Below are 12,448 nucleotides of genomic sequence, written 5' to 3'. Positions count from 1 at the left end.
AGACAGGTCAGCATGGCTGCAGTTGATTTTAAAAGAGAGAGAAACGAATGAAGTTTTTAAAAGGTAGTTGAAAGGGAGAACCAGGAAGGTCAAATATTTTCAAGATGTTTGGTGGCAATTTAAAACCACAATGATAGATGTTTAACTGGGATGTAATTTAGAGGGTAGTGAGTTATGTTTTTTAGGGGGGTCACCTCTCATTTTTTAGTGGGATGGGTTGGATTTGTCTTTTTCTATATATTCTTGGATGAACATGTTTAAGTATGCTGTATTGTCATTTTATATGGGGTTTTAATGTTTGTTTGTTTTTGCTGTAAGTGGGACACATTTTGCACACACAAGCATGTCCCGAATTGATAGGTACCAAAAAGACAGATTATGATAGGTACCAAAAAGACAAAGAATTTGGTTAAGTTGAGAAACTTTAAAATGCTAGTAGGATTCATTCAGAAATAGAAATCTTACCCAAAGTAGTTCAAAAGGATCACTAATACCTTGTTCAGATATAACAATTCCAATTTTATAAGCCACTATTTATTAAGCCAGGAGCAAACCTTAAACCTACAAGCTCCCCATCACTCCTCTTCCCCTCTTATATGCCAACTTCAGCACCTAATATGTGATTACTTTGAGACAGAATTTTCTGATATATCTGAAGCACAAAACAGTGCTGAATTTTGGACTCCAAAAACCAATCACCTGATCATATCACATGTTATGAAACCAGAATTTAAGCAAGGCATTACCGCCTGAGAATCTTAATTTTAAGCAGCTTGTTATAACAATCCACATGATTATGTTAAATGAAATGGGTATGTTACCGATAACATTTTGTACCTGAAAAAAATGTTTATTTTATTTATTTATTTTTTATTAAATTTGTGTGCCACTCTTCAAAATCTCAGGGCAGTTCACAGCATAAAAATACAATATAGAAACACAAAATAAATAATGAAAACAAGAACAAAAATAAACCCAGCCCACCCACAATGACATTTAAAAGGATTGTTGTTGTTGTTTAGTCGTTTAGTCGTGTCCGACTCTTCATGACCCCATGGACCAAAAGGATATAGGATGTTAATCAGCCAATAACCATTCACACAAATATCCCTGTTGAAGCAATAACTTTCTCCACTGCCACTGAGAAGCCCAGGCATTGAATTCCATACATTTTAAATTGAAATCCTTTGAGTGTGCCACTGATTTTAATGCAGAAGTCCTTGCTGAAAAACCATGGTGATGGCTTAAAATATCTGAGGTATGATTGAGAGTTTGTGTTGCCTTCATGTGTCCTTTTTCTGTTTTGATTTGTGTGGAGGGGTCGACAAGTTTAATTGTTTAGTAGTTGGAAAATTGGGTAAAGGGATCTGGAAATTTATCATCTGGTAAAGATGATTTGGTTTATTTAAAGAACCAGAAGAGGGGGTGGAGGGAAGTCTGGGGATATGGGCAGGGGGAAGGTAAAAATGTGTGTGTTTTTGGTTATTTTTTATGTTAATGAGTAATGTGTGGGGTAATCTGGTATTGATACAATGTGGTATATATTGGATTTTTGTAATTGAAAGCTAGTAACATTTTTAATAATAATAAAAAGAAATGTTGGGTTCTGAACCCACCCTCCTTGACTCAGTATTACAGCCATACAAAATAACAAAGAGCAAGAGTCTAGGAAAATGGACTAAGAGAGGTTCCAAATCTGCTCGCCTACCCATTTTCAGGGCGATTGATGATAATGAAAAAACTAATGATGTTTCACTCAGCCATCCAGAAAAGAATGACTTGCCTGTGGGGGAATGGGTGAGAGGAATTTTTCAAGACTGGCATATAGTATGTAAGCATCTAAAATATAACCCTGAAGCAAAATAGAGAAGCAGTAAATTATATGCACAGAAGTCTCATTTCTTTAATGTTAATGCCTGGGGAAGAAGCAAAATTCACCAGCAACCCTGGGCTGACTTTGTTCTATGATACATTCGCAAGCAGATCAAAAGTTGCAGGCCATTGATATACTGACTGATTTTTATGGGATGTTGCGCATTGTATGTCCATGTTTGAATAATTAGTGCCAGTCATTTAAAAGTTGTGATGTGTCATTCACAAGATCCTCAGTGCCGGCGAGACATCACAACCCGTTGCGCAGTTCCAGTAACACAAGCTTACTTGGGACATCAGGCAGGCACAATAATTTGAGTTGACATCCCTGTTCTGAACGCAGCCACTATGAATGCCTTATTTCAGTATTGCAAAGGGGTTTCCCTGGGGGGTCTCTAGCTGAGTGCCTGTGGGTGCCATCAGTACCTCTTAGCATGTCCACAAAAGATCTCAGTCTGTCTGGGCCATTGTGTGTTCCTGTCTCTTGTAGATATGGCAGCCATTGTTTTGACTAGCACCGATAACACTTTCTCAACATCCCAGAAATGCCCACTGCTTAAAATGGTTGGCATCCACAGGGGCCTAGGCCAATTTGACCATTGATTGTTGCTACCCTCGTGCCATTCTGCCTGCCGTGCCTCCGAAACCCTTGAAAAATCCTTACTACATACCCTATTTTGCCAGCCCATGAACACCACTTGCCCCTTGTACAGTACCGAGACCTGATGAGTTTCTCCTTTCTGCCAGAGCAGTAACACCACTCTGGCGTTGAAGTTCTGGTGTAGGGTGCTAAGCTGCTTCTACCGTTGCAGAAAAATTGCCCTGTCCTGACTTAGGCCTAGTGAAAGTGTCTAGTCGCAGTGTCTAGTCCTGTCCACTGTTGCCAGCAGACCCAGAAACCAGAACAGCAAGTATTTTAAAACAGTGGCCCCCATTCCATTGCTGTATAGTGCAATCGTATGCATGTCCACGCAAAAGTCCCACTGTTTTCATGTGAGTAGGTTTAGGATTGCAGCTTTCTCCCTCATCTACTGTGAAGTGGGACCAAAGTTCTCTTTGGTTCCAAAGGTTTACTTGTCTTAACTGGTTGGAGGCTGGTGAGGGAGAAGAGAAGACAGCAGCAATTGCAAGAAAAGGGCAAGTGGAGATTGTGCATCTTCAGGTCCAAGTGAATCGTTGTGCATCATCTCTTCAGTGTGCAAAACCATTTTCTCCCTTCAGTTGTATCCCAGAGGAAGAGAGAGAGAGAGAGAGAGAGAGAGAGAGAGAGAATCTACATACATGCAAGCAATGCTCCTGCTGCTAAAAACACAATAGCTCCTTTAAAAGGTTCCTTCTTAGAAAATGTTTAATTCTGCTTCCATTTCCAGAAAACAAAAATGCATTCTTATCCTGTCAATTATTCTGTGTGGTTTCATTCTGCCAAACTACATGGGAGAAACAATCTGTTACTCCCTATGTTTGTCCCGTCCGTATGTTTCTAAGGAATATGTGTGAGCACCTCATAACTGACCCGTTATGCGTGTGTTTTGTATTTGCATATTGGAGCAAATACAAATGTCATGTAAGAAACTCACTTACCTATATATTCTCGCCTCAGATCCTCAGCCTTCTGCAAATGCAATGGTGTTCTGTTTTAAACAAAAGGAACTCTCTTTTACTATTAACAGAAGTTTGAAAAAGAATCAGCAGGCTTCACTTTGATTTCTCCCCCCAACCTTCAACACTCCTAATAACACAATATGTTTGAAAATTTCTCCCTGCTTTTTATAGCCAGGTTCACTGTTAAACATAGCAACAGTAATAGAGAAGTGTATGTCTGTTTTGCAAAAGTGAGTCCCTATTTCTGACTCTGTTGATCTTTCATACATTTCTATTACTTTAGCAACTTTTACTCATTCTGACAAGATGGTCATTGGCATTCATAGGAGCTCTGCAAATTTGCAGCCTATTATCAATGGCCGGGCCAATAACCTCTTTGTAGCCATTGGCTTTGACAAATCTGGAGTAACCACAACCCAGGGTTTGCCGCTCCTCATCCTTAACAGCTGGTGAATGAGGCACTAACCATGTCTCTCTGGGTTCCCGGCTTTATTGCTTATATGCAAAATCTACTCATACACAGAAAAATATGGCTCCTAATTGCAGTCAATTAGCCCTGCCAGCTTGCCTTGCTCAATAGTGCACCTCATTAGCCATTATAGCTTCCCGCTGAAAATCAGCTCAATGATTCCTGTTCCTCGTAGCATCTGTTCAGGGGACCCTATCCTGTGGCCATCACTTTCTCTCTTGCGTCCATTCCTGCCTTATGGAAGAATGATTGCTTGGGTCACAGAAAGTGACACGAACATCATTGGGTCAGAGTCCAAGAATCCCCTCTGCTTTCTGATCAGCTTGGAGCTCTGTATTCAGTCTGACAGCCAAGGCTTTGCTTGTATCTGTCTGTTTTGGAAAGAGCATAGAGTCTAGGTATCCTCACTGCAGCAGAGCCAAGATGAACGACTAAGTTGGAAAAAGGAAAGTTGGGAGGAGGAAAAATCTGAAAAATCCTACTTCTGCCCCAGGGGAAGCCCAGGTTATTCTGTGCTCAGAATAAATGATACCAATGGTACGTGTTGTGTAGATTTTATTCCATTGGCACTCCTTGGCTTATTCCTTCTCTTCTTTTACTTGCAGAGTCTCAGGCTATGGGGCATCTGGTGGCAAAGGGAAGAACAGTATCATGAGGTCACATGGCGTTTCTGTGGTTGGAATATTTAAACTCCAGAAGAATGATAACTTGTATATTTTGGTGGGACAACAAGGAGAAGATGCCTGCCCTAGTGTAAGTTATCATCCATCCTGATGAAGGCCATCCCCCCACCCCCATCCACGAGCACATTGAAACACTCTGTTTGGATTGAAATATCTGGGCCTTGAGAGCTAAGGCACACTTATTTATTAATGGCCAGATCCATCAATTTCAGTTTTCTCAGTTTCTCATTTTTCCTACCTCAAATTCAGTTTTCCACATTTCCACAGCAATTTGCAATATAGATTTTTATTTTATTTTAAATGATGATAATTCATCAGTATTTCAGTGGAAATTTCTCCTAATAAGCACAAGTTTGTATGCAGTTTTGGCTAATATACACATTTTTGCAAGCAATTTCCCCATATATATTGCATTTTTCTATGTTGTTTTCATATCTATATACATTTTTATGCAGCCTTTCCTCTAATATATACATTTTTGTAAACACCAGTTGGAAACTGCATCACACATTTCAGATAAGTGCAAATTTTGAAGGACAGCTTGTTCCCGTTCTCATATTGTTTCAGAAAATGTGAATTGCTTTGGTTTGCCTACCTTTAAATGCAATCTGAATCAAATTTCTCTCCCCCCTCCCCCTCACTAGTAGAGAGATGTAGGCTCAGATTTAGATCACTAGGAGAGTTTTGGGTAATTTGCTGTTTTTATGTACATGTTATAAATTAATCAGTGAGAAGCAGATGGTTAATCAACTAAAGATTCCTTAATCAATTGGAGGCTTTCAGCTGAAGCAGAGAAAGCTGAAAAACAAAAGTCTTAAGCAGGGATCATTTTGAGGAGCCAATGAGGAAAGGCTGTGCAAAATAAATTTAAATTCAAGATGGCCCTGGCAACGAGGCTAGAATGACACATCTACATGCAGGACAGTTGTCAGAGGCAGGACCAAAATGGCATCCCTAGATGGAGTTAGGACCATAAGAAGTTGCTTAATACCAAGACTGGCCATTGGTCCATCTAGCTCAGTTTGGGACCTTTTGTATGCAAAACACATGGTCTAATACTGAGCTACATGTAAAAACATTCAACCACCAGTGTGGCATCATCACTTCCTGGGTCCCCCCCCTGTGTATTATTGGCTGCTACTGCCAGAGGTAGAGAAATACACAATGTGATGATGCTACATCATGAGGTGAGTGTTCCTACATGGTACATGGGAACTTAACACAGAGATGAAATTTTAAAAGGTGGAAGCATCTCTGTGAAGAGGAATTTAAATAATCTGGGAGCTACTTTCAGTGGTTTCCACTTCTCTGAGTCAACACTCAGTGAACATTAATGGAATGGAAGAAAGGGATCGCAAGACCATTGAATTAAGTTCTCATGTTACTGAGTTGGGGGGGGATGAATTCAGGTTGTGTGTTCCTTTTTTCCCCTAATACATTTTTTTTTAGCTTAGCTTGTGTCCCTTATGTGAAAACTCCAAGGCAAGGAATTCTTTTTGGAACTGCACAGTGCTGTTTCCACTGAGGCTTAAGTATTCAGCAGGGTTCTTTGCTTGAGTATATTTCAGATGACATGGGTCTGGACACCAGATTCTTATGCTGTTATTACAGGACGAAGAAAGAAAGTGGAGGAACTCCATTACAAAGGTCCTAGCGATACCACAAAGAAATCCTTAGGCAGGGACAGTGCATCCGCTTTCACTTCCACGCTCACCATGCACATAAATGCAAGAGGTTAATATTTTTTGGATTGTGGTCTATCTAGATTCAGTCTCCTATTTTGTATCCATAATCTGTGCATTGCAGCACACGATAATATACGAAGTCATTAAATTACAGGGCACCGTAATCTTAGCAAAGATTTATTGAGTGCTAATGTAATTCTTTCATCGAGGCAAAGAGATTGCATTGACTTGTGGAAGTGGCTTTAACTTGATTGGATTGTAATCAGTTATGTCTTTGCCATGAAGTCGTCTTTCTTTTTTAAAAAAAAAAATCCAATTGTGATCTATTGGTTTCTCTGGGTCATTGCACTAAGTCATTTGATTAACCATCCCTTCTCCAACTGTGAATTAGAGTTAGCAGGTGTTGGGATTTTTATAGCATCTACAGCCTTCTGTGGACCAGCTCTGAGAGCCTGCTATTGATCAACAAGCTTAACTTTAGAGGCATAAATTTAAGATTAAGTTGCTGTAGATCAGGTTCCGTTTCCCTCACAAAGTATTTCCGAATGAAGGTAAAGCATCTCAAAGCAGGACTGTATTTGGTTAATCATCAGCATGTGCAATTTTGTAAAGATAGTTTCTTTCTAGGCCTATGTTGTTTTTCATGTTCCTTGGCTGAGCTTTGGCCTATAAATCATGAGAGGGACCAAGGCCACCTTCCCTCCTATTTCAATATTGTAGGTCAAATTGATCTGAACAACATGGGGAGGAGGGCCAAGTCTTGGCCTGCATGCATATCGCTTGGAAATTACAGCATCAGTGGGGTGCCAAAACAGATACAAAGCCATAGCAAGAAATTCAAGATCTTTCCATGTTTCACATAAAATGGTTTTCAGTGGAGTTGGTTTTACACACTCAGTTGCCAGCCATCAAGTGTAGTATACCACAGACAACCGCTGAGAAATCATAAGACAGCCATGTGTACAGCAGACCTTGATGAATGTCTGAAGTGGCCTGTTGAAAAACATTGCATTTGAGCTAATATTAAACTCGATGGCCCTTGTGGTCTCTTCCAACTCTATGATTCTATGATTCCATGATTCTATGATCTCTGATGGGTGGCCACTATTTAGCAGCAGACTGATGGACTGCATTGACCTTTGGTCTAATCCAGCATAGCACAGTGACTAAAGTACTGAACCATCAGTGGGGGAGACCTGGTTCGACTTCCCATTCAACTCACTGGGTGACCTTGGGCTGCTGTCTCTCTAGCTAACCTACCTCACAGGCATGGTACGAGGATAAAATAGAAAGAGAGTCAACCATGTAAACCCACCAGACTCACATTGTGGGATATAAATGCAATAAATAAGTAAGTAATACAGCAATACAACTCTTGTCTTCTGAAGCAACCTCATTTTATGTCAGCATCTGAGTAGTCTCTAGAGCAAGTGGAATCAACACCTTCTGCAATGTATCTCAGAGCCTTTCATTTTCTTCCTTTTGTGTCTTCTCTGGCAGTCTGCAGGAGCTAGGGCAGCATAATTCAGATTTAGTATTTATATGCATTTATCCACTTCTCATAATGAATACATTGTTCTGTACTCAGTACAGGGGAGCAGATGCTGCTGCTGTTGCAGCCAAGCACACAGGGCAGTGCAATTTCTGTTGCACCTAGTTGATAGGGGAGGAATGTACAGAAGTGGAATTCCAAAGCAGACTTACCTGATTCAATCTCAGTGGATCATGACCTAGATCAGATCATGAATCCAAATCAGGTCCTGGCACTCCCTTTGATCTTCTCTATTCAAAGCCTCACACACACTAGCTGTTCCAGACTGTGGACACCTAGATAACTGAGCTTCTTTGAAGGAAGGAAAAAATGTTACCAACTTACCAAATTGAGGCACGTCTTACACATGTTTTAAGCACTTTTATTTTATTCTAATGTTGGTTGTTGTTTTTTTACATTTGTGTTTTCGTTCAGATTTTAAACAAAATGAGGGTGGCTTAGTTCCATCCCTGTGCAGAACTGGGATGGACAACACTTTAGTGGGTCTGTCCACCCCCAGTTACATATTTCTGAAGCTGAGCTGAAGCACACTGTAGGAAGATCTTCTAGGTGGGCTGGGAGCAGACTCTGTATTCTTCATTCTACCACTGCCCTTTTCTCCAAATTGGGTGTCTTTGTTTCTTCCTGCTTGTCAGGTGGTTCCAATCATTAATCTTCATTGAAGAATCCCTTGAAATATACATGAAGGCCAAATGTCCTAATTATTGGCAGGAAGAAAGGGTTCTTTTCCGATAATCTCTTTGCAGATAAAAAAAAATGCTATCACTTTATGGGGCTGCCTAACACTTTTTTATGATTGCATTAAGCAGCAAATTAAGATAGGCAAGAGAACAGGTACTTCTTCACAGAATCTTTAGCCTCATTATCAGTTCCTTGCCAGTTGGCCAGGACCTGATCTACACATGGAGCAGAATGAAGTGACAGAGTCCCAGTGAGCTAGAGCGGACTGTTCCACTTCAAACTGCAAGTGGAGTTGTCACTTTTCACTGCTCCCTCATGTAACCAACATCCTACAGGAAAAACAGCAGCATTATCTAGCACATCAGGAGAAAGGTTCTCTTCCCATCCCATTCTCTGTGTGTTTTCTGTGTAGGAGAGCATTCAGTAATGGGATCCTCCCCAAGTACAGTCTGGAATGATACAGCCCACTTTACCACCACAGGGCTCTTCCTCTGCATTGCCACCTCATTCTGCTGCATGCGTAGGCTGACCCTTATATTGACATGGCCACACTTACATCTGTTCTGATGCCTGTTGCTTTGTGAATATTAAATAAGGGTAAGAGTCAGTAGAGGCATAATCAGAGGTGCTTTTGATAGGTGAAGTCTTATGTCAGGTCCACGGTATAATTCTGGACATTTTTATTTACAGACTCTGACCAACCAAGTTATACAGAAGGTCTGCATTGGAGAGAATAATGTCGTTGAAGATGAAATTAAAGTAAATAAGAGTGTCTATGAATGGGCTGGAGGTGGTGGTGGAGGTGGAGGAGCAACTTATATATTTAAGGTACGCAAATATCCACCATCCATACAAATATTAAGCTTTGTCCTTTCAGCTTGAGACACTCGGTTTACTTATGCTTCCTTCCTTTTGGTCCTTTTCAGCCTGAACTAGGGGGAGTATGATCTCCCCTGTCCTCAAATGAGCCTGGTAATTGCAACACATGCACTTATATAGGTTGCTGTTTAATTATCTCATATCTGTTTGATGACATCACACCAACTCACTTTTTGTGACAGTCAGACCACAGAAACATCAAAAATACGAATGGTCTGTCTACCTCATTGCTTCACTATCGTGACTGGTGGTGGTTCCTCAGGGTCCCAAGCCGAGGCTTTTTCTAGCCCTACCTGCAGAGTGTGTTCTCTGCCACTATTACAACCTTTTCCTAAGCTTCAGGAATTCACAGCTGGGTAAAGGAGCTGGCTAGTGTGGAAATAACACATATGCTTACGTTTGTGGGCCAGATTAAATATCGTGCTAAACCAGTGACCTTTGAGTTCATGTATCATCTCCTTCTCTCCTTGGCTTCCAATATGGCTGCAATAAGATTGGAAGCTTTCATTTTCATTCTCTATTAACCCCCATTTAGTGTGACTTCCAAAATACAAACTTTAGTTAATCCTAGCTGTGATTGGTTGAAAAAGCCCAGGGTTTTCATAAACCAGTATTTGAAGTTGCCCTGTTTCAAACAAACCACAGCTCAGATTATTAAAAGGTTTCTCAAGGTCAGCTGAAATGACAAGCTGTGGTTAATCAAGAATGGAAATTTCTGTTGTGACCACATTTGGAAAACTCTGTATAGTTCTGGTCATGACACCTCAAAAAGGGATATTGTAGAGTTGGAAAAGGTTCAGAAGAGGGCAGCCGACATGAACAAGGGGATGGAGTGATGCCCCTATTAATGTCTACTTGTCCTTCTGAAGGCTAAGTCCACTTGATAGATGTCTAGGGACTTTTATTGGAATTAAAAAGAGATATAATATATTTTTTTTAACATGCCAGAACACACAGTTTAGCAAGCGATAGCAGTATGTTGCAACAAAACCCTGTGGAGAAGATCCACTGTGTTCTACTACACAAAATGTGGTATATTCCTGGTGCTGTTGACATCCCTGTGTGCACGCCATTGCCAAATACTGTTACTGCTTCTCTTTACTCCTACAGTACATGAGAAACCTAATGGTCACAATTAATCTTTGGGATGCAGGCAGATAAATAATGCAGCAGTAATCTAGGCTACTCCACAAGCCTGGGGGTTGCTGGCTTAGTGCAACGAACTTGTTATTTACATGTCTGACACATCTAAAATCCAGCTTTGTTTCTCGATTCCACCTGTCAAGATGGAAAATGGAAAGGCAGTCCCCTTGATTGTTGCAGCAGGAGGTGGTGGCAAGGCCTACAGGGACAAAGCATATACATTTCACCAAGAAAAACTGGAGAATGACACATCTGTTCCAGGGCTCAGTGGGAAACCAGGAGCCGCAGGTAAGGAACGTCCACTAACTCACTCCAAGCGCCTTGCCAGGCATAACAAGATGGTTGGCAAAAGCCATTTGGTTCTGAGCCAAAGAAGCAGCACCCAATGGGCTAGAGCATTGTTTGATGCATTTGCCGCATCAGCATCTCCCGCCAGAGAAACAAGCAGTTGTTATAGTTTAAAAAGCAGCAGCTTGTCTCTTCAGCCTGGGAACTGCTGCAGTGACAATTTATCACACAAAGCTCGGGCTGCCCATATGGTTCTCCCCTGTACATTCATATAACTTCTTTGGATCACAGCCATTATCATTAGCAAAGAAGAATAGCTCAGGAGTTATGGGTGTTAGCTTAGAGCCCACAGCTGTCACTTTATTTCCCCGCTGAACCAGAGGGCCTGTATTACCTTGACCAGATCACAAATGTTCATGACATTTATTAAAAGGGAGCTATTTACCCCTTAATACATTTATGTTGAAACGGTGGTTAAGAAGTAGAAAAGGTACAACTGTTTGACCAGTTCACCCATCATCTATTCTCCCCACTCCCCGCACCAAATAATTATTTTTTAACGAGTGGACTGGGAATTCTGCTGCATAATCTGCTGCTTCTGAGAACTCTTGAATATAAATTAATCTCAAACAAGACATAAAGTTGAGATCACTTAACCCAGATTAGCGACCTCTTATATAACATATAACCATCTTTTGTACTTGCAATTAGTAGTTTGGGGAAATTATTTTAATGCCATCTTTTCTATGGAATCAGAAAATGGTAGCAATTGCAGACAGATGACAATCCAAAATAAAATAAAATGGTTTTTTATTTGCCCCTGGAGATTTCATACAGAATATTTCTGCAAACATTCATTGGGAAATCTATCCCTTTTATTATTTTAACCATTGTTATTATAAATTACAAAGGTTAGTTATAACACGTTGCTGGTGCATTTATCTGTGTGGTTTTAAGTTCCATTATTATGCTGTCCGGTACTGATTGTGAGAGTAGAACCAAGATGCAGTATTTGTTCTACATCATTCTAGACTGAAGGAGAATGGATTTATGAACACTTCCAGATGTTCATCCAATTTTTATATGGTTTATTTTGAGTAGAGCTGAAGAGAATACATTTTTCTGAGAAAACATCAGATATTTTTCTTTCTCAGCCTGCTAGAAAAAGAAGGCCACTTTATTATCCCATAATATTCTCTAGTATTTATTCATTCATTGTGGCAGCCACCATTTATTCCTACCAAAGACCCAGTACATGACAAAGTCTGGCTGTTGTGGACAATGCAAACATCCCCCTCACCCCGAGAGAAAGAGGGGGGGGGAATTTGGTTGCTGCCATTTGCTACTGGTGAGCACAGCCTCCCCACTCCAGAAACTGTCGGATAATTCATGGAAGTAGTATCTCTGATTTCTCTACCTGAAAATACGGTGGAGAGTTTTGAGGTGCCATTTATGCATAGTTCAATTTTCTACTATCTGCTGCTTTTTATTAACACCCAATGTTTGCCCTATTCTGGCCAGTGTTCTCTCTTTCTCAGTCTCTCTTAATTGCTAAAAGTACTACCTCAAAAAGGAGATGCCCACCTTACAATAC

General features: G+C 40.6%; 1 protein-coding gene across 1 annotated transcript in view; it reads left to right on the top strand.

The window, feature by feature from the left end:
* ALK (ALK receptor tyrosine kinase) overlaps positions 1-12,448 on the top strand; it is a 597,092-nt gene that overhangs the window by 531,060 nt on the left and 53,584 nt on the right. The window contains exons 13-15 of the mRNA XM_083732114.1: positions 4,549-4,696; positions 9,235-9,372; positions 10,710-10,854. Of these exons, the coding sequence (XP_083588240.1) occupies positions 4,549-4,696; positions 9,235-9,372; positions 10,710-10,854 (431 nt within the window). The remainder of the gene's footprint in view (positions 1-4,548; positions 4,697-9,234; positions 9,373-10,709; positions 10,855-12,448) is intronic.

The sequence above is a fragment of the Podarcis gaigeae genome (assembly GCF_964106915.1).
Source record: "Podarcis gaigeae genome assembly, chromosome: 3".
Classification (NCBI taxonomy): Eukaryota; Metazoa; Chordata; class Lepidosauria; order Squamata; family Lacertidae; genus Podarcis; species Podarcis gaigeae.
This window is presented reverse-complemented; position numbering and strand designations above follow the sequence as displayed.